We start from the raw sequence: 26,449 nt of genomic DNA, 5'->3' as shown, positions 1-26,449 counted from the left end.
GAAGCATCTCCTCTGCTGCACGGCCCAACCCCAAGCAGAACCGATGCATTGCTGATACTGTGTGGATTGGAACTGCTGCAAAGAACCGCACTGCATCGCAGCCCATCGCCACATCGGAACCACTGCTGAAGTTGCTTCTTCACTGTAGGTCCTTGCATCTCCCATCTAAGGCATCCTCGGCGACGATGACGGACTCCGCATCACAGCCTTGCAGCGCCTCGAAACTTACGCATCGTCCCCACTGCAGGACGCGTCCCCGACTCTGGACTGCACATCGCAAGTCCTTGTCGACAGGATCATGGATTCCAACGCAACAGGACCTCGCATCGCAGCGTCGCGACATTCCGGAACGGATGCATGACTTCCACTGTTGTGAATCATCTTCGACGTGGATCCTCGCAACGCTCTGCAAACCAAGATTGAAGGTACTTTGTTCAGTGGGTCTAACTGGGTCTCTGTAGCCAGCCCACACACCATTGTAGTTGGCCTGTACTTGTGCCTTTTTCCATGTCTGGCACAACCATATATCCACAGTTGGCGCTTTACACCTTTTGGTGCTATTTTTAGTGAAATCTTTCAAAACTAATATCTCTGGTTCTACTGATTGGATATTTGGAATTTTGGTCTTGGTTTATTTATTATAATTTATTCTATTTTTCTAACTCTGTTGCAGGCTCCTTTTGTTTTGTTTTGTCACTGGGTTACGGTTTGAAGTGGTTCAAAAATATTTTACACATTGCCTCTGAGTTAAGTCTGACTGCTCTGTGCCAAGCTACCCCAAAGCTGATCACAGGTTAACTTCTTCTCAGGGTAAAGTCACAAGCAATCCTTAATTTAACCTGTGCTCAGCCTTGGGGTAGCTTGGCAGAGAACAGTCAGGCTTAACCCTGAGCAGAAGTGTGGTTATTGCTTAAGAATGGTTTTACTCTCCTTAACCAGTAACCTAATCTCTGATACTTAGGCTGTTGTAGCAAAATGAGATGTGCCAGCAGCTCGTGCCACTTTTTTACCCCTTCTTACATAAAGACTGGTTTGAGCACAAAATGTCAGTCAGTCATTCATTTTCTGTGACAGTCAGTCTCCTGCTGGTTTCTCCTAAGACCTTTTCACGTGAGAAGGGTGCATAAAATTGGACAAGTGCAAAATCTCACAAATTTAGTTGATACAAACTTCTGGAATTTCTCTGGTGTCTTGCACTTTTGCTCAGGACTATATGATAAAGTTTACTGTGCAAGGAACCACCTTTATTACAGTGGGAAAGGGGCATAATGTCATCGGGGAGCTGGGCTTGCTGTTTTATTTTGGCGTTTGTGTTTTGAGGAGAGTGCACTGGAGTCATAGGGATGCCCCCTGAACTCTACAAACTACAAGGCATGGGGAGCGAAGTAGGAAAGCAGGGTTTACACGTACAATTAGTGGAATGGTTCAGCAATTTGGCTAATTAATTGCACTATTTTATGGTACCCAAAATCATGTACTCCAGCTGGGGGTTGAGATGCTACCCCCGCTTATTGTTTGATGCCTCCTGCACTTCTCTTGTTACCCGAGCCTCAAGACTCATTAAGGGAGCAGCAGTTAAATAACTATGTTTTGCCCCCTCAGTAATGGGGTGTGGGGGGCTCAGGAAAGGAAATAGGGTCAACTATGTGATGTCATCTGTGTTCAAAGGGTGTGTGATATCACTTCCGCATTCTTGGAATTCACTGCATAAACTCCTTTTTTCGGATACTGTGATCTTGAGTGCATTCATATGAGAAGTTACACAGAGTGCTTAAGTGCTTGGTGCAGTGTTAGCACGAAGGATGGCATATCTGCAATGGCACATCACTGTAGTGTCCTGCTGGGCACGTTCTAGTGTTCAGCCTTGGACTGTATCCACACTTCACACCCACCCATCACAGGCGTCACCGGTCAGGTGACCGTGGTAATTAAAGGGGCCGGGTGCACGTGCCCTGGGCCAGTTATCCAGTACCCCACCACTGTGTGCGGGTGTCTCATTCATTAGTATGTGGGCCTAGCGCCCACTACTCTGCAATCGCTTCATTCTCTGCAGCACTTGTGTTCACTTGTGCATCTGTGGGGAAGTGAAAAGGACAGAAGAGTAAGAAAAACATGCTGACGTCACGCGCTGACGTGCCGAGCTCTCTGTTTTCATTTCAGTTGAACGCTACAACGCAGAAGAGAACACGTGGTTCACCTGCCCTGCTATGGGGAACTGCCGGGAGAGCTTGGGCTGTGCAGTATTTGAAGGAAAAATCTACGCTGTTGGTGGACGTGATGACATTCTAGAACACTGCAGTGCTGAAAGATTTGACCCCTCGTCCAATCAGTGGTCACCTTTGACGCCGATGAAATCCAAACGGAATAAGGTATGTTAAGATTTAGCAGTGTGGTGTAAATGATGTTTGGGAGTATTGCAAAATGTTAAAAAATTAATATGGCGCTTAACCGCACAAGTCCACAAGATGTAAAACTCTAGAGTTAAAACAGGTCACTAAGGTGCATATTTATGTTATGTTATGTTATGTTAATTAATTTTTAAAGCGCCACGGTTACCCTGAGGTGTCCTGGCGCTGTTACCAAATCCTAAATAGCTAAAAATACCAAGGAGTGGACTGTGGAATGAGCCGGTTTAGAGGATAAATAACCATGTTTTTAACCTCTTCGATGCCGATGACGGAACGGTTCCGTCATGCACGCCGGTTGGGCTGTGCTTATGACGGAACCGTTCCGTCATGGCCCCGCCCGCGCTCAGATCTTTCAGCACTGCGCGGGAATCCGCGCAGCGCTGAAGAGGTTAATGCCCGTCTAAAGGACAACAAATCTGGCAGATTTCTGAGCTGCGCCGGAAGATTGTTCCACGCCTTAGCTGCCCCCACGACAAATCTTCGGCCTCCCGATGAAAGCTTTTTCATTTTGGGGATTGATGCCAATTTCGCACCCAATGACCGCAGATTTCTAGTGGGTATATACCACTTTAAATGCTTTTGCAAATGGTCAGGCCCAGTCGCATGAAGAGCCTTAAAGGCAGTGCTTAATGTTTTGAAAAGTATCCTTTTCCTGACTGGAAGCCAATGTAGCTTTTGAATTTCTTTGGAGATAGGTGCAAATTTAGGGATCCCGGTCATTAGTCTGGCCGCTGCATTTTGTAGCCTTTGTAGCTTGTTCAGAAAACGTTCCTGGACGTTTAAATAGAGACTGTTACAGTAGTCAAGTTTGACCCCTTTTGCCACTAGAGGTCAGTTTTGTGACACTCCAGCAGCGCAAACAAAAAAATCATATCTGTGAGGTCAGGCTAAGCCACTTGGCATGACGTGGAATGGCCTCATATGTATGGAGAAAGGCTGGGCAGGGTTAATCAAAGGAAATGATGAATGGAGTGTTGAACATTGCAAGCACTCACCCCCAGTCAACTGATCTGGGTTTAATCCATCACCGTTCTTTAGCCCACTCTGCCACCCCAGTTCAGACATGGCCATATGCAAATCAGTCTGACCCTGTGCCTCATGGGAACAGTCCAGCCCGAACTGCCAAGCCATGTCTTCCCTGGACCGGAATCAAGCTTCCTAGGACCGGTTTCTGGCATTTCAGCCGTCTTCAGCCAGGCTTGCTTGAATCCAGTGGCAAAGTGAGCAAGGGACTCACGTCTGAGCATACCCTGCCAACTTATGGCGAACAAAGCAAAACCAAAGGAAATGATGGACGGAGTGATGAACATTGCAAGCACTCACCCCCAGTCAACTGATCTGGGTTTAATCCATCACCGTTCTTTAGCCCACTCTGCCACTCCAGTTCAGACATGTTGACTGGGTGTGAGTGTTTGATTGGTTCTGATACTCCGTCCATCACCACCCCCTTTTGTACTGCTTTGTTCTCCATAAGTTGGCAGGGTATGCTCAGACGTGAGTCCCTTGCTCATTTTGCCACTGGATTCAAGCAAGCCTGGCTGAAGACGGCTGAAATGCCAGAAACCGGTCCTAGGAAGCTTGTTTCTGGTCCAGGGAAGGCATGGCTTGGCAGTTCGGGCTGGACTGTTCCCATGAGGCACAGGGTCAGACTGATTTGCATATGGCCATGTCTGAACTGGGGTGGCAGAGTTGGCTAAAGAACGGTGATGGATCAAACCCAGATCTGTTGACTGGGTGTGAGTGTTTGATTGGTTCTGATACTCCGTCCATCACCACCCCCTTTTGTACTGCTTTGTTCGACATAAGTTGGCAGGGTATGCTCAGACGTGAGTCCCTTGCTCACTTTGCCACTGGATTCAAGCAAGACTGGCTGAAGACGGCTGAAATGCTAGAAACCGGTCCTAGGAAGCTTGTTTCCGGTCCAGGGAAGGCATGGCTTGGCAGTTCGGGCTGGACTGTTCCCATGAGGCACAGGGTCAGACTGATTTGCATATGGCCATGTCTGAACTGGGGTGGCAGAGTGGACTAAAGAACGGTGATGGATCAAACCCAGATCTGTTGACTGGGTGTGAGTGTTTGATTGGTTCTGATACTCCGTCCATCACCACCCCCTTTTGGGCAGGGTTAATCACTGCATTGCCTTACTCTGTGCTATGGAGGCATTCTATGGGTGTTCCCACGCAACTCCCATGGATTTTGACGCTTACCCAGATTTACAAAGCCATGTAAACCAGTGTATGCATCAAAACCGTACGCCGCCCCAGGGGAGGTGCAACGAAGAGAAATAACTTTTTTTCTGCAGCACACAGAAAGAAGAAATGTCTCCCAAGATTGCAGCACACAGAAAGAGAAAAAGCCTCCCAGGATTGTTTTTGTGCAGGAAGGTGCCGACAACACAGGTATCCTTACGCATCCCTTGCACCATGGGGCAGGAGTTCCTGCATTGGTGCTAGGGTGCTGAAACCGCTCCAACACTGCGGGGAAGGACAGGAACGCACCGTATTGGATAAATACGGTGCATTCCTGCGCTTTCACTTTGATGTAGGGCAGCCCAGTGAGTCTTCACCAAAACCTCAGAAATGAGGCCCTGGGTTTTCAAACAATCCCTGTTTGCTAAAGTCAAATCATTTTCTCTGAAGACCACCTTTACATATCTCAGAACTCCCTAAGAAAAGAAGAACACTCAGTTCAATGTCAAAATATTAAAACCAGTCCAGGGTTTTCATTCTGTGTACCTTTTCCTTTTCCTTTCATTTTAACTTTGGCACTACACTTACCAGTATGCAAGTAAGAAAGAAACAGGACTGGGTGATCTACTGACACATGATCCTGAGATGTTTGAGAGCTCTGGAGAAGTCATGAAAATGGAACAATGGGAAAGCATTGTTTATAGGAAACTCACTTCTTCATGTAATTAAAATTAGGATTGGTCAACGAGATGGAAGAGCTGTGACACAATTCAGCTGTATTGAAAAAATCAATTATACACTAGTATTGGGAAGAGAAGTTCCTCAGCACTGTTGGAACTGAAACAGCATGAGATTTAAACAGATTTGTAGGTATACCTCTTCACAATCCCAAGTAGGACTCACAACAGGCTCATCAAAGCCTATTCCTCTCTTATACAAAACTTGGGAAAGTTAATCTGGAGCCATGCCAAAGCCAGGTCAGAATAGAACTCATGCTAGAGAGAAGAGAGGCAACATGATTTGAGTGTAATGTAAAAAGAAAAACCTAGTAAAGAGGAAGAATGGAAAGAAACTCATTAGAACAAGGCAAATAAGGCCATAAGGCATCTCATGACATTGTCAATTAAACCAGAAAACATAGAAGAAAGACAAGTTACAGAAAGACCACAGCTATCTCCCGAATCGTCTGCTAGGAAAACAATGGGAGAATGGGCAGCATCTAGAATCTGCCTCCTTGTCTTCAATAAAATAAATATTTTCTCAGCAGATGCTGATAAAATCTCAATTTTATGCCAGGGAAAACGGGCATCGTTGTATGTAGTGTCTAAAACCTATCAAGCACCAAGGAGGCTCAGTGAGCTTGAAGTAGAACATTCTAGCAGTACCAGAGTTTGACCAGTCAGCTGTTTGCAAGGTATCAGCAAGGCCACAGCCAGCACTAGAGACCTTAGAAACCATGGTACCACAAGTGGAGTGGGTTTCAAACTTGGAAACATTAACCCTGGCCTCCTCCACAATCTGTCAAGGCCAGCAAGCTATGGTAAGAAAGAAATTAGATGAGAGGGCTTCATGAAAGAGACTAAGGGATGGGAGATTGCAAAGGAGTGAAGAAAAGAGGTAGAAAATAAAAGAAATAGAAGAGGTAACATTATGCTATGCTTTCGCCATAATCTACTTTTAAAACTTGCACTTGTGTGACATTTGCACCACAATTTTTTTAAATTACTGTATTTCACTTGTATCCTTGCTGTTCAGGATGCCCTAGGCTCGAGCCCTATTGGTATAAGGGGAACCAATTGGAACGCAGGGGGCAGAGACTGTAAGAGGTCCAAGCCCTTAAAACACTGGAGGCAGCCAACTCAGAAACTCTGGGTATACTGCTAATGACCGAAACATAGCTAATGTAAGAATCCATGCCAGATATTTTAGCAGCTGTGCAGGAAAACTACTATCTGCTCAATACCACTAGATCGTCAGGGGAAGAAAGGTGAAGGGGTCACCACAGCTATTACAGCTATACAGAGCATCTTATTTTTACCAGACTTTCCCTGTTATCAATTTCTACAATTGACAGTATCCTGATTAAATTAGACTCACTCACCTCCCCCTTTGTGTGGATCCTCATGTATAGACCCCCTGTGTCACATGCAGGAATTTCCCCAACGCTTAGCTGACTCTATGTCCTCACTGGCCATCGGTCATGCAAAAATTCACCTCTTTGGAAACCTGAATTATTGGACTAATGTAGAGACTGCTGGTCAAACTTCCCCATGACCGATATGCTAAATACTCTTTAATTTTGACCAACATGTATTTGTGTCAACACACATTAAATGTCATACACTAGACAGGTTTGGTCCACTAATTTAACCATATCCAGTCTTTCAAATTTCCCATGTATATGGTTGGACCACCATCTAATTAAATTCACCTCAGATGATCTAACTCCAGCGAAATCCGCTACCTGCCCGGGTACCTTCTCCTGAAATTGGAATCGTGTAAACCTCAACTCCTTTTGTGACACGTTGGCACTTCATCTGCCTACTACTAATGGGAGCTTGGATGAATTTGAGTAGGCAATATCAGACTGGCAAACATTGGCCAGCAATATTCATTTCTCTCTTTAAAGAACAAAATCAATTTAATGATGTTGGAAAGTGGATTATTAGTAGTGGTAAATATGCATCTACCACTGGCAATAAGGACTCTAACACAGTCTTGGGCTCAGAAGAGCGCTCAGAAAATAATTCCCGTGCTTAAACCTTGGTAGCTTGACTGCAAGCAGGCAGGTTTAACTTCAGACACTGGTATGTAAAGAATTTAAAAACACCAATTCAGTAATAATTAAGACACACAATAAAAATCCAAGACCAACTTATCACATTAAACAATATTTTTATCTCTAAAATGACACCAAAACAAAAAAAAGTCCAATGTAGAGAACCGTAGATAGGATTTAAATGTTTTTTTTTTTTAGCTCATAGCAACCTATAGCGCCTATTGGGACATCTGGTGAGGGTTCGCCAGCTTGCCTTTTGCCGAGCTCCCGGTCAAAGTATGGAAGACAGATCTCCAGAGATTTCTAGCGGGACGAACCAGGGATCCAAGCCGGCTTGCGGTTGAAGGTGGCAGGCTTGACTCTCACGGTTGGTCCCAGGTAAGTCTGTTACCTTCAGACTTAGAACATTTTACAGAGCTTTTTCTTTGGGGGTCCCTCGATGCTCTTCACCAGGCCGGCTTCGGTGAGGGTTCTCAGGCTTGGGTTTCGACCGGCTCCTGGTCAAACTCTGAAGGTCAGACCTTCGGAGCTTTTTAGTGGGACGAACCTGGAGGGCAGGCTGGCTCACTGTTGAGGGTCGCCTGTTTGGCTGACCAGGTTGAGTCGGTCCACTAATGGAGCTTTTTCCAAAGTTGCTTCAAACTTCTTCCTGAAGTTCCTCTGAGGATCCCAAAGTGTCAAAAATGTACTCCAAGGTTCTGAAAGCTCCAAGATGGTCCTTGAAAGTTTGTGACTTCAGATCCCACAATCCACTTGGACAAAACCCTTACAAATCCACTGGAAGCATTCCAGACTGGGTGTTCTTGGTGCTGATGGTCCAGGTGTGCTCTGTTAACGTGTCGCTTGCAGGGAAAACACTCTTTAGTGTTCTTGAAGCAAGTTAGGTCCACGGGGCTGTAGTTCCAGATTGTGCAGCAGGCGCAGTCAGTCAGAGTGCAGGTCCTGGTGTGTGCAAATCAAACTTCTTCTTCCTTGAGTTTCAAGCAGCAGCTCTAAGGGGCTCTGCTCCCTCAGATACTTATTTGGTGTTCTCTGGGCCAAGCAGGAGGACACTCCTGTCCAATGAGGAGCAGGGCACCATCCTCGAGTGTGACCATTTCCTCCAAAATGTGGCACTATGGTCTCCCAGAAAGCAATATTCTTCCAAAATTCAATAAGGTTCAAGTCTCAGCAGAGAGGCAAGAACTAGCTAAACCAACCTCCAGGATGGCTCATCTCCATAGTCTCTCTCCCTTTGGCATCTGCACATTCCTTCCTTAAGCCTGCCATCTGGCTGAGTTCAGAGGGTAGGGGTGTAGGTTCCGGGCTTCTTCTGCCTGTCCCTTCCTTACTTTAAAGCTCATAGTTTATGACTCCTCCCTCTTGCTCTGGGATTCCTGTAGAGTCTAACAGTTTCCTCCCAGATGGCCCATCAGCCTGGGTGCCACTTATCACTTAGCAGAGCAGCCTGGCGAATCACCTTAACTCTAACCAATCAGGGCAGATCATTGGAAGGCTGAATTTTGGCTTGCAGACAAGAAAGTCTTCTAACTTCTTGTCTGTACATTTTGGCATAAATTAAACAATAGCATGTTGTTGGATTTGTCACTACCATTCTACTAAGTCCTTGTATGATATTTCTGTAATTCCTAGCAGAAGTTATTAATGAATAACTTCTTGCCATTTTAACCTATGTGGCTGGGCATGTACAATGGGGGAAAATGAACTGGGCAATTTCTCCAACACCAGGGCTTATAAAATATATTTTATAAGGACCATGCCTATATCTACAGGACCCCCCACCCCTGGAACTCCCAGGGGAGACTTTAGGGGTGCTGAATATGAAAACAATATTGTAGATCCTCACTCCACAGTGCTCCTAGCACCAACGCCGATTTTGCGAAGCACTGTACTACAATGAGGGAAGTGAAATGTGCAACTTCTCTATCCCCAGGGCATATAAATCCTATTTTATAAGGGTCCTCCTTATAGGTCCCTGCTCCCCCCCCCCACCGCCTACCCCTGGGACACCTAGGGGAGACCCTGGCAGTGCCTAATATGCCACAATATTCCAGTTTATTATTTTTTAAGTGCCCCAAACATCAAAGTCAAGTTTGGGCACAATTTACATTTAAAAGCAGTTCTGCAACACAGGGCTGCTTTTAAAAGATTTCAGACTTCAGCAGTGCAGACATGCAAGTACAGAAAAGTCTGCTGGCCTCTAAACTGCCATGCCCTATCATACACTGGGAACTTGAAGATAATTGTAATCCCCCCTGCCCTATTATGTACTGGGGCATTATGGGAGGTTATGCCAACCATAGGGATCAACAAACCTATTGTGTACCCTAGTATGTATAGGTGTTTTCACTGTATCCTAAGCGTATTTTCAGCATAGCACTGGCCCTGGACCTGGTTGGGCAGAGCCCAGGGACAGTCAGAGTTGGTTACCACCAGCACCAGTCTACACACAATGGGGTTCCCATGTCACAGGATTACTTTGCAACAAATGACATGAGGAGCCTAAATGGGTTTTGGAAGATTTAAAGCTAGCCAAACAAATATTTTGCCAGGTGGAATGAAAATGGTGAAATACCAACCTACCTGAAAATATGGAAACTTTTGTCCAATGTCAGAAAAACGACAAAAAACCTATTCTGCAGGCTAAAACAACATTTTTTTCAAATAAATTCGTAAACTCTGAAAATAAAACTAAAGATATTTTTGAAATTGTCAGTTATCTTGAACAAGTGACCTTACCAGTCATTCCTACACAAAAACTATGCAATGCTTTAAACTCCTTCTTTGTTTATAAAATGAAGGAGATTAAAGATACTATCCCTGCCAGTATATCTGACATCAAGACTCCTCCTGAAGACAGGAATTCCATCTTTCTTTCGACCTTCCCTATCATCAGTGAAGCTCGCCTTATGGATTTATTGGCTAAAGTTATAATCAGAAACCCCAAAAGATGTCTGCCCCCCTTGGATCCAAAATACTTTCTTCTCCCTGTTCCAAGATACAGCTACTTCCCTCCTCAATGTAGCTTTAAATTAGGGCTGTGTCCTTCAATCTTTTGAGGAGCCCGTGGTAATCCCACTCCAAATAAAACTCGGTGAGGACCATTCTATGTTGAAAAACCATAGACCAATGTCTTTTCTCCCCTGCTTAGCAAAACTACTAGAGACCCATGCAGCCCAACATTTAAGTTCCTGCTTAGAGGACTCTAAATTCCTGGACCCTCACCAGGCAGGCTTTTGACCCACCCACTCAACAGAAACTGTCATTCTTTTGGCAGTGGATGACATGAGAGAAGAAGCAGATAGAGTCAATACCCAGCCACTGATCCTCTTAGATCTAACCAAGGCCTTTGATACGGTGGATCATGTGATTCTGACCGACCTTGTCGAGGACGCAGGACTACAGAGTGTTGCTTTAGATTGGATGAAATATTTTCCATTCCCAATCAGTCTCCCTCTTTCCCTGATGCCCTCTGGTACATTCTCTCCAGCAGCGAAGGTGAAAATATATAATTACGCTAACAACATGCAGCTGATTTTCACCATTGACAACACCTTGGAATCGATGGAGTTCTTCCAAAATACCATGCTATACATTAGAGATTGGATGAACAGTCATCAGTTCAACTTGAACTCAGACAAGACAAAGATTGTTGTTACAAAGAACAAGATCAACCATTGGAATCCATCCTACTGGCCACGTGAGATGGGACACCCACATACCTAAGAAAGCCGTAAATGTCTGTGTATCCAAATCAATGACGATCTAGCCATATGCTGCCTTGATTATATGAAATTTAGGCAAATCAGGAATCTTTTCACGGTAGAAGCCACCATCCAAGTCATTATTGCTTTAATCCTCTCAAAAATTGACTATGCAATTACACTGTATCTGGGCCCTCCAATAGGCCTAAATCACAGGCTCCAAATGGCGCAAAATAAAGCAGCGAGACTGGTCTTTCAACAACCCAGGTATTGTCACACTAAACCTCTGATGGAGAAGCTGCATTGTCTCCTGGTAGCTCAGTGTACCATCTTCAAAATAGGCTCCACCAACTTGAAATCACTTATCAACAAAAGCCCAGTGTTTATATCCTCAAGAATCCAGAGCTACACCCAAAGCGTAATCTCAGATCGGCCCACATGACCCTTTTAATGGTACCTAGATTCAAGAGAAAGAGGTTTGGTGAGGCAAGATTCTCGGTGATAGCCCCCCACACATGGAACTCCTTGCCTCTTGAAATCTTATTGGCAGCCAACTATATAAACTTCAGGAAGTTCCTGAAAACTTTGCTGTTCAGACAAGCATATTACTAATTTCCTGCTAGATGTCGCCTCTCTTTTCCTCAGCGCCAAGAAACCTTTTTGATGTGTGTGTGATGCAGTGTGGAATCCAAATTTCTCTCTTCGTCACAGACCAAATACTTCACTAACGCATTCAATCAATACATTCACTGGTGGGGCCCATAACACCAACATTCACACATCATTGGTCTGCCCTTTCTGAGAGAAGAATGTTCCAAAAGCTGACATGAAAGGAATATTTTCTGTACTTATGGAAAATATATCTCAAGTATTTTCAATTCAACACATCTTATACCTGAACTCCTAGATATTCCTTCCACTTAACGATGGATCTAATTTAGTTTAGATGAGTGAGGTGATAACATTCTCTAACTCACATTTAAAATTTAAACATTCCCTATGAATAAACAACTCAACTCATTTGTATGTAATCATTAATACATTTTATCTAATTAATGCAAACCTTTAATAAATCATTAGTCAAGTCACAGATCATCATATTTACCTAATCTGGCTAATTGTCGTCCTCTAAGTCAGTCAAATCGTAGAATATCTCTAATTCGTCAAAGTCAAGCCACCATTCAGTCTGTCAAAGATTCAGGAAAACAGCTGTCCAGCAGTGTCACCGTCCTCTCCGTCAGCATAACGTCAGGAAAACAAAAGAGTGAACCCAACCAACTCACTATTCTACCATAATTTATAGTGATTTCAATGTCAAAATGTAACAAGAATGAGTTTTAGACTGTTCTGATTGGCTGATCTGGGGTCGTCCGGTAAAGTTCTCACATAGTCTAGTCCATTAAGTCATCACACTTGCTGGTTCCGGTTTTAAAGTCCATTGTTCCAGGGCCTGGCAACTTTCCCAGGATGTCCTTGGTGGGTACAGTTTGGCTACGGTCAAGACAAGGCCACTGTTGCTGCCGTTGGCGCAGGTGCACTTCACCCAAAACCTCGTGGTGTGGTGTCTGTCCCGTCACGTGTAAGAAGCGGCCATTTTGTGGCAGGCCCAAATGGTCAACTTAAGCAAAACAAACTTAAAATATAATTAATACATAGAAATAGTTAATAAAATGTTAAACCCTCACTAATTCCCCTATGTGTATGTAATTATCTAGCATAATAGCAATATTCAGAGCGTTTATACTCACTATTTAATGCAACTTACAATTTACGTCACAAAAGCAACATATATCATGCAATATTCTAATTTCCTAATATTAGTATGCGTACATATTTTAGTTCACGAATTTTATTGGCCATGCAAATGCAAATCCCACGTGTAATTCATTTATTAATAGGGTTGGTTAATACTTCACATCAAACATTAATATGGTTATAATTAATTAATTATTCTTATTAGTATGCACATGCAAATTGGGGGGGGGGTATACAACATTTTTTACTACCCGCTCCATCTTGTGTACTATACAAGTGTCTTATAACATAACAAAAAAAATTTACTTCTCATACTGGCACATGCATCAACAATGCCATTTGCGATACCTTATTAGCGAAAAATAAGGATTCGCTAATAGGGAATAGCAAAAGGCTATGCATGTAGAAATCGCTTAAAAAATAGCGATTTCTAAACATTCCTTAATTGTGACTCACAAATTGCGACTTGCAATTAAGGAATACCTCCCCATTCATTCCTATGGCCCTAGAGGCCCATAGGAATGAATGGGAAGACCTTCTCAATTTGCGATTCTCAATTAGAGAATCGCAAATTGCTCATGCAATTTGAAGGGTGTCAGGGTGTCAAAAGGACACCCTGTTGCACCCCTGAAATCAGCATATGAGTACATCTTGCACACACACATGCCCCAAGGGCATGTGTGTGTGTAAAATGGAACTTTGAAAAATGCACTTTGGTGCATTTTTCAACGTTTTTGCAAATTAGCATGAAGTTCAACTTCATGGTAATTTTCTCCCCCTATTAGCAAAATCGCAATTTTTTTTACTTTAGTGCATTGCATTTAAGTAATCTCAATTTGAGATTCCTTAAATGCAATCACAATTTAAGTAATCGCAATTTAGAGATTACTTAAATTGCGATTTTTGCATTTGGGATGATGCATCCCAAATGCAAAAATACCGGTCGCAAAGGGGCAGATTCTGAGAATCTGCCCGTTTGCGACCGGTTTTTGCTTTGATGCATGTGGGCCATAGTCCTTAAAAAAGCCAACCACACACAACTTGGGATGATCTCCAAAATATGGATACAAGACAGACGGGCCGTCTTGGTCCTCATGGAGATGTAAAATCCACACATTCAGGTGAGCTGCATCTATCCTTGATGCAGAGGACTGGAATAAAAAACGTTAAAAAAAATTATTGAAAGTTCTATATAAATCAAATCTGGTACATAAATATAAATAATAGGTAAGACATTTCACACCATTGACATTTATAAATGAAAGAAATACAATCTCATGTCACAAATCATTAACAAAAACAATCATGACCTCATACACCAATAAAACAAGTAAACGCCTACGTATTCCCCATTGTATAACACAATTATCATGGTACAAACATATGTGTATATCAAATGCAGACAAGACTACAATAAACAATAACTCTAGTATGTGAAATAAAAAGGAGAAATAACTTCCCCATCTACGCTAAGAATAAAAATCATTAAGAGAACATCACACTTACTTTTGTTCAATCATTTAAAATACACCTTTTCATTCTTTGAAAGCAAACCCACATTAACTATCCGATTTTCAACAACGAGAGCCTCATCAGAAATTCACAATATCAGTGTTGCTTAAAGCCACAACCAAGGCTCTAATGTGCCATAAATATGACTATGTGTAAATTGCTAAATAAAGTAATGCAATAAAATCAGTGAAGGTGCTCTACCTACCTGTGCCCCCACATCACACCCCACTCCGTGTTCTCCACCACTTAATGACCTTTGATGAAGAAGAGGCAAAAAATAATTACCCTTTTGGGTCATTGCTTATTCAGTAAAAATATGGGGCCCACAGACCAATGCGTCAAAACGAAAGGCACTAGGTTGATGTCCCAAATGAAAAAGTCCCTAGTATGGGGAACACAGGCGAGAGAAATACCCCTCATCAACCTTCAATTCAAGGGATCCATTCGAATAGGAATAGAGTCCAAGAAAGTGTGGCCAGAGGAATCCACTGAATGGTATACATTAATGGTAAGAAAGCCAATTGGCAAAGAAGGAAACCTAAAAAGGTTGGCTACATGCAGGAGAGTGGATCCAAAGGGATCACCAGCTCGTTTGATGCACCAGCCCATCCAACCTGACCAGACCGATTTGCATGCTTGAACTAAAGTTTCAAAGCTTGAAATGGAAATTCCAGGAATCTTCTTCAACTCCAGAGACAAGCCAAGGCTAATGGGAAAGTGATCCAGTATCACTACAGCGTGAGGATTTCCTTGGTGATCCTGCAAAATGGATGCTATTTGGGCAGCAGATGGAAGCTGATTCAATCAATCAATCAATCAGTGGAATTGTAAGCGCACTACTCACCCGTGAGGGTCTCAAGGTGCTGGGGGTGGAGGGTAGCAGCACCGTTCAGTGAAAGAGCCAGGTCTTGAGTGTCTTCTTAAAGACGTTCAGGGAGGGGGCGCGTCAGATGTTGATCGGGAGCTCGTTCCAGGTCGTGGCCACAGTTCCGCCTGTTCTGGCTCTGCGGATGTGCAGGGTTCCGGCAAGGGTGAGGTCAGGCGATCTGAGGTTTCTTTTGGGTAGGTGGAAGGAGATTCTTTCATTGAGGTATTGGGGTCCGGGGATGTATGACGTTACAACGCATACTTTTACAACGCATGCACTTACAACGCAATTTTTACATCGCAACATCCACTACAACGCATTCCATTACATCGCATGACACTACAACGCATTTTAAAAAACTACCTTTACAACGCATTCCATTACATCGCATACTACCTTTACAACGCATACCATTACAACGTATACTGTTCCATTGCATTTACGGTAAGTATTGGATAGTATAGGGGTAAAAATTACTATTCTTACTCCAGGGGGTGCAACAGTAGGGTAAGTGTTGGATAGTATAGGGGTAAAAATTACTATTCTAACTCCAGGGGGTGCAACAGTAGGGTAAGTGTTGGATAGTATAGGGGTAAAAATTACTATTCTAACTCCAGGGGGTGCAACAGTAGGGTAAGTGTTGGATAGTATAGGGGTAAAAATTACTATTCTAACTCCAGGGGGTGCAACAGTAGGCTAAGTGTTGGATAGTATAGGGGTAAAAATTACTATTCTAACTCCAGGGGGTGCAACAGTAGGGTAAGTGTTGGATAGTATAGGGGTAAAAATTACTATTCTAACTCCAGGGGGTACAACAGTAGGGTAAGTGTTGGATAGTGTAGTGGTTAAAAATTACTATTCTAACTCCAATGGTATGCATTGTAATGTATGCGTTGTAATGACTGCGTTGTAGTGACATACGATCTAGTGTCTGCGTTGTAATGGTATGCGTTGTAATGGTATGCGTTGTAGTGTCATGCGTTGTAAAGGACGTTTCGTTGTAATGCCTGCGTTGTATGTGTAGTGCGTTGTAATAGTTGCATTGTAAAGGTTGTTTCCCGGGTCCGGTGTTGTGGAGGCATTTGTAGGCGTGGGTGAGTATCTTGAAAGGACTCTTTTCTTGACAGGGAGCCAGTGGAGGTTTCGCAGGTGTTGGGTGATGTGTTTATGTCGAGGGATGCCGAGTACGAGTCTGTACGGTCTGGAGCTTGCGGAGCAGAGGCTTTTGGATCCTGGCGTAGAGGGCATTGCTGTAGTCGAGTCTGCTGGTTATGAATGAATGGGTGATGGTCTTTCTTGATTTGGGGAGATCCATTTGAAGGTATTTCGGGGCATACGGAGGGTGTTGAAGCAGCTGGTGGGGGAGGGTCTTAGGACGAGGATCTCTGTCTTCTCTGAGTTGAGTTTCAGGCAGCTGCTGCTCATCGAGGATGCAACGTCCTTCATTCCTTCCTGGAAGTTGAGTCTGGTGGTGGTGGGTTCCTTGCTGAGGGTGAGGATGAGCTGGGTGTCGTCGGTGTAGGATACTATGCTGAGTCCGTGCTATCTGATGATGGCAGCGAGGGGGGCCATGTAGATATTAAAGAGCATGGGGCTGAGTGATGATCCTTGGGGTACTCCGCAGTTGATTTCCGTGAGTTCAGAGAGCAAAGGAGGTAGTTTGATTCTATGGAAGCTATCTATTCAGTGCTCGAAGAGGGCTGGGCACTGGGCTTGAGAAGGCTGAGGGGTCACTAGGACCAGGTCTGTCAGAGAACACTGAATCTGGATCATGGCTCTGGGCATCATGGCAAATGGAAGAGAGGCGTAGGTCCAATACAGATTCCTGTCTTGGAGAAATACATCTGTCACACAGGCATCTTGGCCTGGGCTCCAGCTCACAAAATGGTTGGGTTGGTAAGCAAAGATATCCAGCTGTAGGAGACCCCAAAGGAGTTAGATTACCTGAAAGATGTGCTCATATACAATCCAATCACTGGAGTGCCTCAGGTGTCTCAAGTATTAGTTTAAAGTCCCAGAAAAAACACCACTTGCAGAGTGCAGTGTCTCACCAAATATTAAGACCACAGATCATTGGCCAGGGAAGATGAATTATTTCCTACCCACATGATGATATAATGGACAGCTGAGATGTCTGTTTTGAGGAAAAAGTTGCATAGTAGTGTCTCTTTACTAAGCTCTGGTGGGCGAGTGTCTCAGTCACAAGCTCCAAACAGTTGATGTGAAGAGCAGAATTCTAATCATGCAACCTTGGAGGTTAGAGCTTCAACCGAGATTTCATGTGTTCGATTCCAGAATCATATAATTCTTGCTTCCATATATTCCACCATAAATGCAGTTTTTTCCATGTATCTTTGTCAAGAAGATCAAGGCCCAGATTGACTAACATTTTGCATCGGGTTTGTTTCACATTTTTGACGCAGCCTTGATGCAAAATGTATGTCGATTTACATGGCTTTGTTTAAAAAAAAATCTCACAGTGCTTAGGTCTGCCTGACGTTACTTTGCTTCGGGGAGGCGTTCAATGGGTGAAGCATAAGCATTCCCATGCATACACCGATGTATTTTGATGCAAACCCAGATTTACTAACATCTGTAAACCAGGGTTTCTGCAAAAGTGTGCACATACTCGACCATGGTGTAACATGGAAATATATCTTTATTTCTCCTTGTTACTTCTTTGCACATGTGCTGCATTCCGCAGTACAGGTAAAAAGAGGAATAAACCTTTAGAGATTGGTTTTGTGCTGGAAAGTATCGTTATTTGCACAAAAACAATCCTGACCGCAACCCAGACACCTTCTCACCATGGCAAAAATGTGCCTGTATTGGCGCTAGGCTGCCACACGTTCACTAGCTCAATAAGAGAGCAGAAATGAACCATATCTTAATATATATATGTTTTTCTTAATGCTTTATTTATCAAACAGCCAATATATAGTGCCAGCCAGTTCATCACCTTCTTAGAGTACATGCATAAAAATGCCATTTTACAGTACTGCTATTTAGCAAAGAAGTATAGTGCATCAAACATATATTCCTATATGGCTTGTGCATGCCAAGTGCCTTGCTTTTATTGTGACTGGGCTGCAGGTTCCCTGTGGTTTAATGTGTCATCAACTGGGTCTCCCATTTCAGTTTCCAGGTGTGTCCTTAGGGTGCCCCAAATATCCTTAGGCTGGGATGTCCTAGGTGGTAATTTGCTGTGTGTTCGACATGTGACTAGTTCTGTTATCCAGTCGGCTATTCTGAAGGCCCTACCTCTTCCCCAGTATAAGGCTACTCTTCGTTTACTCTTCAGTCGTGCTAGGCCCCCAAATTTCAGCTTGCTACTTCAGACCTTTTAAGCATAACCCAGTAGCGCTGTCATCCGGCTCGCTTCCAGTGTCAGGCCTGTCCTGTTGTTAATTGTTTGGAACAGTGGCCCCTGATGGTTATTGATCGGAGGACAGGCCCGATCCACATGTAGAAAGTCGGCTTCCGGGGAATGACACCTTAAGCAATGTGTATCTTCTCTGTCAGTGCATTTGACCTGTAGGACCTGGTTATGGCCCAGCTGATGTTGGAATTTATAGTGAGTCAATCTGTGCCTCCCATTCATAGAGATGTTCTCAGTGTGCTCCGAGCAACAAGTCCATAGTTCATCAGTTATTTCAGTTTCCAGTTCATGGACGCAAAGTTCCCTGTCTGGTTGTGTTTGAATGGTATGTCGCCCATGGTTACGATATACATTAGGGAGATCAACTTCCTGGGTGCAGGTCCCGCAGTCGCCATAGAGAGCAGTGTCTAAGATTCCGGCTCCCTGAGGTACCACGGGTCTAGCTGTCTCACCATCGCTCTCAGTCAATGGTAGATGAAAACATAAAAGGGTTGCCAAATTTATGTAGTCTGCCAGTGTGATAAATCTATATTCTATGCATAAGTCTCCAAGCATGAGAATTCATCTTTCGGCTAGTCTGTTAACAGTTGTTCAAATGTAATCTCAACCTTCGGGTTTCTAGCTAAGGGTGTGTGTGGGGAGTATATAGTATCAAATGGTCATAACTTCGCTAGTCCATGTCATGGCCAGACTTTGCAGTTGGCCAAAAGTATTTCATTTCTGGGTCATGTTAGGTCTCCCAGCAGCACTGTGCTGAGGTCATGGGGACTTGAGAGGGAATCATGAAGCCAGTGGGAGAGGAATCAAGCCTGCGCTATAAGATAATAGACCTCAAAGTTCAGTGCTGCAAATCCCCTCTGACTTTGTGGTCTATGAATAGAAAGGTAGCTCAGGCGAAGTTGTTTTCTGGCTCAATCAAGTTTTATCATTGACTGAAGACGGACAAAAAAGGCAGGTATGGGGATTTTCTGAAATGGGTATAGTAATTGTGGTAGGATAATCATTTTTATTATTGCGTTTCTACCTGCCATGGACAGTGGTCATTTTATCCATTTCTCAATATTGGTTGTCATTTTATCAATTTTTCTTCCATAATTCTCCTTTATTATGACCCCCTGGTCCTGATGCAATTGCATCCCAGGTAACAAATTGGGGTCTCTTGTCAGCCTAACGGCTGCACCAGTATAGGTCGTGTGGGTTTATCTGTGAGTGGTATCATGATGGATTATGACCAAATGATGGTCAGACCTTACCCTTCCCCAATGCCATGATCTCATATATTATTGGTTGCAGGTTTATATCTGGCTTTTTTACTATTAAGAGGATATCAGTGTATAGAGATATCAGTATCCATCGCATGCTGAATTGTATACTCCTGTGTCCATGGACTTCTCGTACTATGCACACTAGCGGCTCATTCACCAATGCATAAATCAAGGGTGACACATGGCATCCCTGCTGCATGCCCGGGGGTTAGAGAGTAGCCTATAAATCTGGATTCACACCATAAGGTGTCTGCACAAGAGGACTATCTAGCGCATCATCACTGTGGCCAGTCCCATTCTATCAAGTGTCAACATTATAGGGGACCACTCAGCAGAGTCAAACACCTTTGCTGCATCTAGAAAGACTGCCACCACATTTTGGTTCAGGTCCAGCTGATGGGCTATCACCTCTCATACTAGTAAGGATAGAGCACCTTTCAGGATAGCTTCTCTGTACATTTCCATCACATGTGGGGCTAATAAGTCAGGGAATCTTCATAGAACTTACTTGTTAGTCCGTTGCTTACGTGTGCCTAGATGGCCTTCAAGCTTGCAATGGGTCTTTTAGTATTGTCATCAGTAAGAGGAGAGCATAGTATCTCTCTTTCGGCCGAATCTACCCAGACCAGCCTTACTGTGTCCAGGTATCGGTCAATATCATTGGTCTACATCCTGTGTGGGGAGCTCTATAGTCTGGTGTGTAAGTCAGCGAATGTGGAGAGAACTCTAGTGTGTTATCCCATCCCCCATTTTGATAGTGACAATGTAATCTACTGGCCACATAGGTTTTTATAAAACTGGCCAGTGTGCGACCAGGACGGTCCCCATCCTATCTATTTCCCCAGATAGTTCACCTCCCTCTATATCTCCTTTCTGTATTCCATGAGTGTGCACTGCTTGATCGCTTGTATGGTTGAGTCTGGATATATACTGTGCCTCATTGCTACATTTTGGAGCTCTTGCTCTAGTGTGGCCAGTCTGAAAGATTATAGAATGCTATGGGCTTTGGCGATGCATTCCCCCTCATCACTACCTTGAATGCCTCCCAGATCACTCCCTTGTGGCCCAAAGAGTCTTTGTTATGATGGAAGTATTCAACTATGCCGTGTCTGAGCTCTTCTATAAAGGTTTAGTTAATAACTCTGGGCGTAGTTTGCGTAGTAGCGCTACGCTACGCGAAGTGCACTTTGCAAACGCAAGCTACGCGATCTACGTTGTGCTGTAGGGAAAATGCTGTTAGCACTGATTGCCCAGTGCCGGATGCTTGTACGTACTGTGCAATCATTGCAAATGGCATCTTGCACAGTGCAAGCGGTCATTTTCTGACGCTTGAGTAGATTTGTAATCGAGCGGCAGTTTTCTCAATGCGGACTGGTAGTTTCTCATCGCAATGAGAAACCTGACTTCCCCGCTTTGAGAATCTCGCCGGGAGGTTTATTTTCCACGCTCGCGATCGGCAACTTGATGTTGCTGATCGCGAACTAGGAAAAAGTCTCGCCGGGATGTCATTTTGCTCGCTCGGGGTCGCCAACCTGACGTTGAGGACTGCGAGCAAGCAAAAAATGCCTGCTACGCTACGTGTTTTTGCACTGTGCTACGTGCAATTGGCACAGCGCGTAGTTGCGCAAACTACGCAAGCGTAGCTTGTACCTATGCCCAGGGTTAGCAGTCAAGCAGCATGGAAGGCTGGACTCTCCAGCTTGTGCTCATTTGTAATCCTTCAGGCAGGTTAAGTGTAAGGACCACTGGGGAGTGATCTGAGTATGTGCGTGGGAGATGTTCGATCCTTTTGGTCCATCCTGCTACATCCCTATTCCCAATCCAGACTTCCAACCTGGAGGATAACCTGTGCCCTGCCAAGTGAAATGCAGACACAGCTCTCCACAGGTCCAGGAGGTCGTGGTGTTACAAGGCTCTTACTAATGCTGTTCTCATCCCCACTCGCTGCCTGTCTGTAATGTTAGAGCTATCTAATGTGATATTGAGTGTGATGTTGTGGTCCACTGTCCTTATAATCATTTAGGGATTCAGTTTGCTGCATTGTGTCTCCACCTCAGTGGCAGTTATGGTTCAGGACATAGATGTTTACAGTGTTAGTGTCAATGTGATTTAGCATCCCTTGGACAATTAGGTATCTGCCTTCTGGGTCAGCTATAGTGGTAAGAAGTTGATGTGGGAAGCCCCTGCCGAACAGCACTGCAACCCTTCTAGAGTAGGTAGAGCACCCCACGAAATAGCAATGTGTGCTCCAACTCCTTGCTACCAGTTAGATTTCGCAGGGGCAAAGTAAGTCTCCTGCAGTAACAGTACATTGATGTGATGTCTTCTGGCATATGCCAAGACATTATATGGCTTCCTTTTGTCACTGAGTCCCCTCACATTCCATGACATCATTCGGATGTAAACTTTTTCACTCCCACCCTTTGTGTGGGAGTGTATATTTCAAAATGGTGTTTCCTTTTTGACGTGTCCTGCCCTGACCAGCTATGGGAAAACCAACATGAACATTTTTTGTTTTCTAATTTCCCTTCCCCTGTCTGCCACTACTTCCGAAACCCAGTTTTCCAACCTCTATCCATGTCCCTCATCCCCAACTCACTGAACACAATTCCCTCTTTCCCCCTTTAACCTTCTTAAACAAAGTGATACCGCCATGGGGTGGCTCTAGTGCGAATATAAAATGCAAGTTGCTGTAAAAGTGCTATATTTGCTCTTACATGCCTCTGAATGTATGTTTACCACTCTACAGTACAGTCATAGATTGTTTACCCTAACTAGATGTCTTGCAAAGTCAATCACACCAATACTGGCTGAGCATGGCTATCAATCAATCATTCCATTTGTAGAGCGCACTACTCACCCGTGAGGGTCTCAAGGCGCTAGTGGGGGTGCTGCTACTGCTCGAACAGCCAGGTCTTGAGAAGTCTCCTGAAGGTCAGCAGGTCCTGGGTCTGTCGCAGACGGATGGGGAGGGTGTTCCATGTCTTGGCAGCGAGGTGGGAGAATGATCTGCCGCCGGCAGTCGCTCGTCGGGTGCGGGGGACCGTGGCGAGGGCGAAGTCAGCGGATCGAAGCTGGCAGTTCGGGGTGTAGAAGGTGAGTCATTCATTGAGATACACTGGTTCGGTGTTGTGGAGTGCTATGTGAGCGTGGGTGAGGAGTTTGAAGGTGATCCTCTTGTTGACGGGGAGCTAGTGCAGGTCTCTCAGGTGGGATGTGATGTGGCGGGGGATGTCAAGGACGAGGCGTGCAGAGGCGTTCTCTATGCGTTGTAGTTGTTTCTGGAGTTTGGCCGAGGTTCCTGCATAGAGGGCGTTACCGTAGTCCAGTTTGCTGCTGGCCTGGGTGTCCGTCCTTCTGGTTCCGGTGGGGATCCATCTGTAGATCTTGCGGAGCATGCGGAGGGTGTTGAAGCAGGAGGAGGAGACGGTGTTGACTTGCTGGGTCATTGACAGCGATGTGTCCTGGATGACCCCCAGGTTGCGTGCGTGGTTAGTGGGCATCGGTGCAGCTCCCAGCGCAGCTGGCCACCATGAGTCATCCCAGGCGTAGGGGGTGGATCCGATGATGAGGACCTCCGTCTTATCCGAGTTCAGTTTCAGGAGGCTGTTCATCATCCATTCGGCAACGGCCTTCATTCCTTCGTGGAGGCTGGTTTTGGTGGTGGTGGGGGCCTTGGTGAGGGAGAGGATCAGCTGGGTGTCGTCGGCGTATGAGATGATGTTGAGGTCGTGCGGTCGGATGATGTTGGCGAGCGGTGCCATGTAGACGTTGAAGAGTGTCGGACTGAGGGATGATTCTTGAGGTATGCCGCAGATGATCTTGGTGTCTTTAGATTGGAATGGAGGGAGGCAGACACTCTGGGTCCTTCCGGTGGGGAAGGAGGTGGTCCAGTCCAGGGCTTTGCTGTGGATGCCTGCGTTGTGGAGGCATGTGCGTAGGGTGTGGTGGCAGATGGTGTCGAAGGCGGCCGAAAGGTCCAGGAGGATGAGGGCCGTGGTTTCTCCGTTGTCCAGCAGGGCCCTGATGTCGCTACACTCTTGTTTCAGTAAAAGTCCTTACCCAATTGGTGGCACTTTCTGACAAGGTCCGCTGCACCAGTGGCTTACTGGTCTGATGTCACTATGCTGGTCAATTGTACAATGTCTTTTAGGTAAGTCCATTGGTGGCTTATGATGAGCAGATGCTGTTCAATGCCGCTAAGGTTCTGTCCAGAGCTGCAGAATGCGTCCCTGCCTTTTTTGGTGTGCAGTTTGATCTGCTTCTTATGTTGCCACCTCCTGATGGTTGGTGAAGGAATGAGTTTTACCATTCAGGGTGAAGCATAGCAGAGCATAGGATATTCTAGGTCCATTTACCACAGTCATGTTTTGATAAGCATGAATTTATGTCCGGCCTCTTGTACTCTCTGTGTGGAATGAGGGTAAAACGTTATCTGTGACCCTTCATATGTGATGTCCTTCCTCTCTCTTGCCAATGCTTGTATGGCATCAAGGTCTCTGTGATTGAGTATCTTAGCCAGGATGGCTTGTGGTGGGCACCATGCATGGACAGGAGACCCGGGGTACGATGTGTCCACTCAACCACAAACACAGAGAACAGTTGTATATTACTAAACAGCTCCACGATCAGAACACTACAAACGCTTCCATTTTCCCCATTGCTGTGGATTTGGAAACTACTATAATGAGTATGTTGCTTCTGCGAGAGAGCGCCTCAAGGTTTTCGTTCTTCCCCTTCTCCTTATTTGTTCTCACAGCATTTCCTTTTGCATTTTAGACATATCCGCTAGTGCATCATCTGTGTCAGATATGCTGCTCTGTGAAGTCGAGATGCTGCTCATTCTTCTCCATTTTCTACCTCATGGCATCCAGCTTTCTGTTAACCTTCTCTGGCAGTGACTACACTCCATCATCGTCTCCATCACGCACCTGTCTCTGATCTGTCTCTGCTTGTTTATCATGGGCACGTGGGCCCATTTTAGACTCAAAGCCTATTTTGCCCTTTTGTGTGTCTCCTTTGCCCATAATACTGTTTTGAGTGTTGTATCGCAGGGGGTAATATGTCTAAAGAGCCTTGGAAACTCCGCTTATATGGTGGCACACAATGGTTTCCTTGTCCTGGGGGGCGCAGGCTGTTCTTATGGCAGCAGAATGTAAGGAGAGGTATGAAATGTTCGTATCAGCAACAGTAGTGCCGGGGCATAATTTGATACACTTCAATAGTTGGTCGTGGCCTTTCTCTTGGTCATTTTGACTCGTTATCCATGGTAGTTGGCTGTACATAGATGTTCAGTGCCTGCCGTGCATAAGGCATCCACTCACCCTGGCTCAAGAGGCACCGCGACCACTTGCGCCTGGTGGTCCCCACTGGTGCTCACCAAGCCTGGGTTCTTGCTCAGGCATCCTGAGCTGGCATTACTCAGCCAGTGCCGGTACAGAGCTCTGGCAAGGCCTAGGCCACACCGATGGGCACACTTCCTCCAGACACGCTCTGGTCTCTCCACCTGCTGCACCACTGTGTGGAGCCTCTCTGCTATCTCTAAGGTGTCACCAGCATGGACCCCTTTTCTGCTGCGTGTTCATATGGCACAAGAGCATGTTTGATGTGTGAAGCTCTAACAGAGTGCAGCCATCATGTCAGATTCCCAGGCTACGACCCCCATCTTAATAAATATGGTACATTTCTGGTACCTCCCTTTCACGCAGCACCGCAAGTTACCTTACCACATTGCATGCAATATTAGTACGTCCGGGTCCAAATAGCCCCTGCCTCAAATTGAGAATCTTCCAACATTGGAGGCCTAAGTAATATATAGAAAATTGTATGGATTGGAGAGAGGAATGCTATCACTCAAGCCAGGTCCTCAAATGAAGGGAGTTTCCAAATAATTATTTTCTGGAGTACCTTCTGCAGATGACATAAGTTCTTACTTGAAAGTTTGAGCTAGCACAGATTGGTGGCTACAAGAAAGCCAAGGAGCTACATCACCTGAGAAGTGATGTAAGGGGAATTCTCAAAATTCATCAAAAAGACCAGTCGAGGAATAGGGAGGGACATGGTATACCAAAGATTTTCCAGAGGCAACTAGATGTGCCTGGCCATCAGAAGAATGTAATCACTAATCAGAGCCCAGAGGTAAAAAGATGAGACACTACTTTGCAAAGAAGATTAGAAAACAACAAGGAACCAAGTACAGGCTATAGGGGAGACAAGAAAACAACCAAAATGTAATGCCCCACTGGAAATTGATGAACTCTTGATAAGCCCCACTCATGGGAATGGAGAAGTAAGCATCTTTTAAGGCCAGGTGCACCATAGAGTCGTTGGCAAGAATGGTCTTTATTGGAATTCAGATTCCTTCCATTTTTAAGTAGTGATACCCAACCCACTTATTTGACCTCAGTTTTATGGCAGAACGCAAGCCATACAGAACAATTTAAGTGGTGAACCCCTGAAAGAGGAGATGGGACTGCTTGCTCTTCTTGCATAACTCTGCCGTCTCTTTATTTACAGCTGCATTTTCCTGAGAAGAGAAGAGGTGGCATGGGTGGTCTGTGGTGCTGAATGTGGATTATAAAATCTATGTG

At 44.9% G+C, this 26,449-nt stretch overlaps 1 protein-coding gene across 1 annotated transcript in view; it reads left to right on the top strand.

Annotated features, from left to right (window-relative positions):
• Positions 1-26,449, top strand: part of LOC146868718 (uncharacterized) — a 169,656-nt gene that overhangs the window by 119,504 nt on the left and 23,703 nt on the right. The window contains exon 6 of the mRNA XM_085613522.1: positions 2,161-2,369. Coding sequence (XP_085469648.1) covers positions 2,161-2,369 — 209 coding nt within the window. The remainder of the gene's footprint in view (positions 1-2,160; positions 2,370-26,449) is intronic.

This window comes from Triturus cristatus, chromosome 1_2, assembly GCF_964204655.1.
Source record: "Triturus cristatus chromosome 1_2, aTriCri1.1, whole genome shotgun sequence".
NCBI lineage: Eukaryota > Metazoa > Chordata > Amphibia > Caudata > Salamandridae > Triturus > Triturus cristatus.
This window is presented reverse-complemented; position numbering and strand designations above follow the sequence as displayed.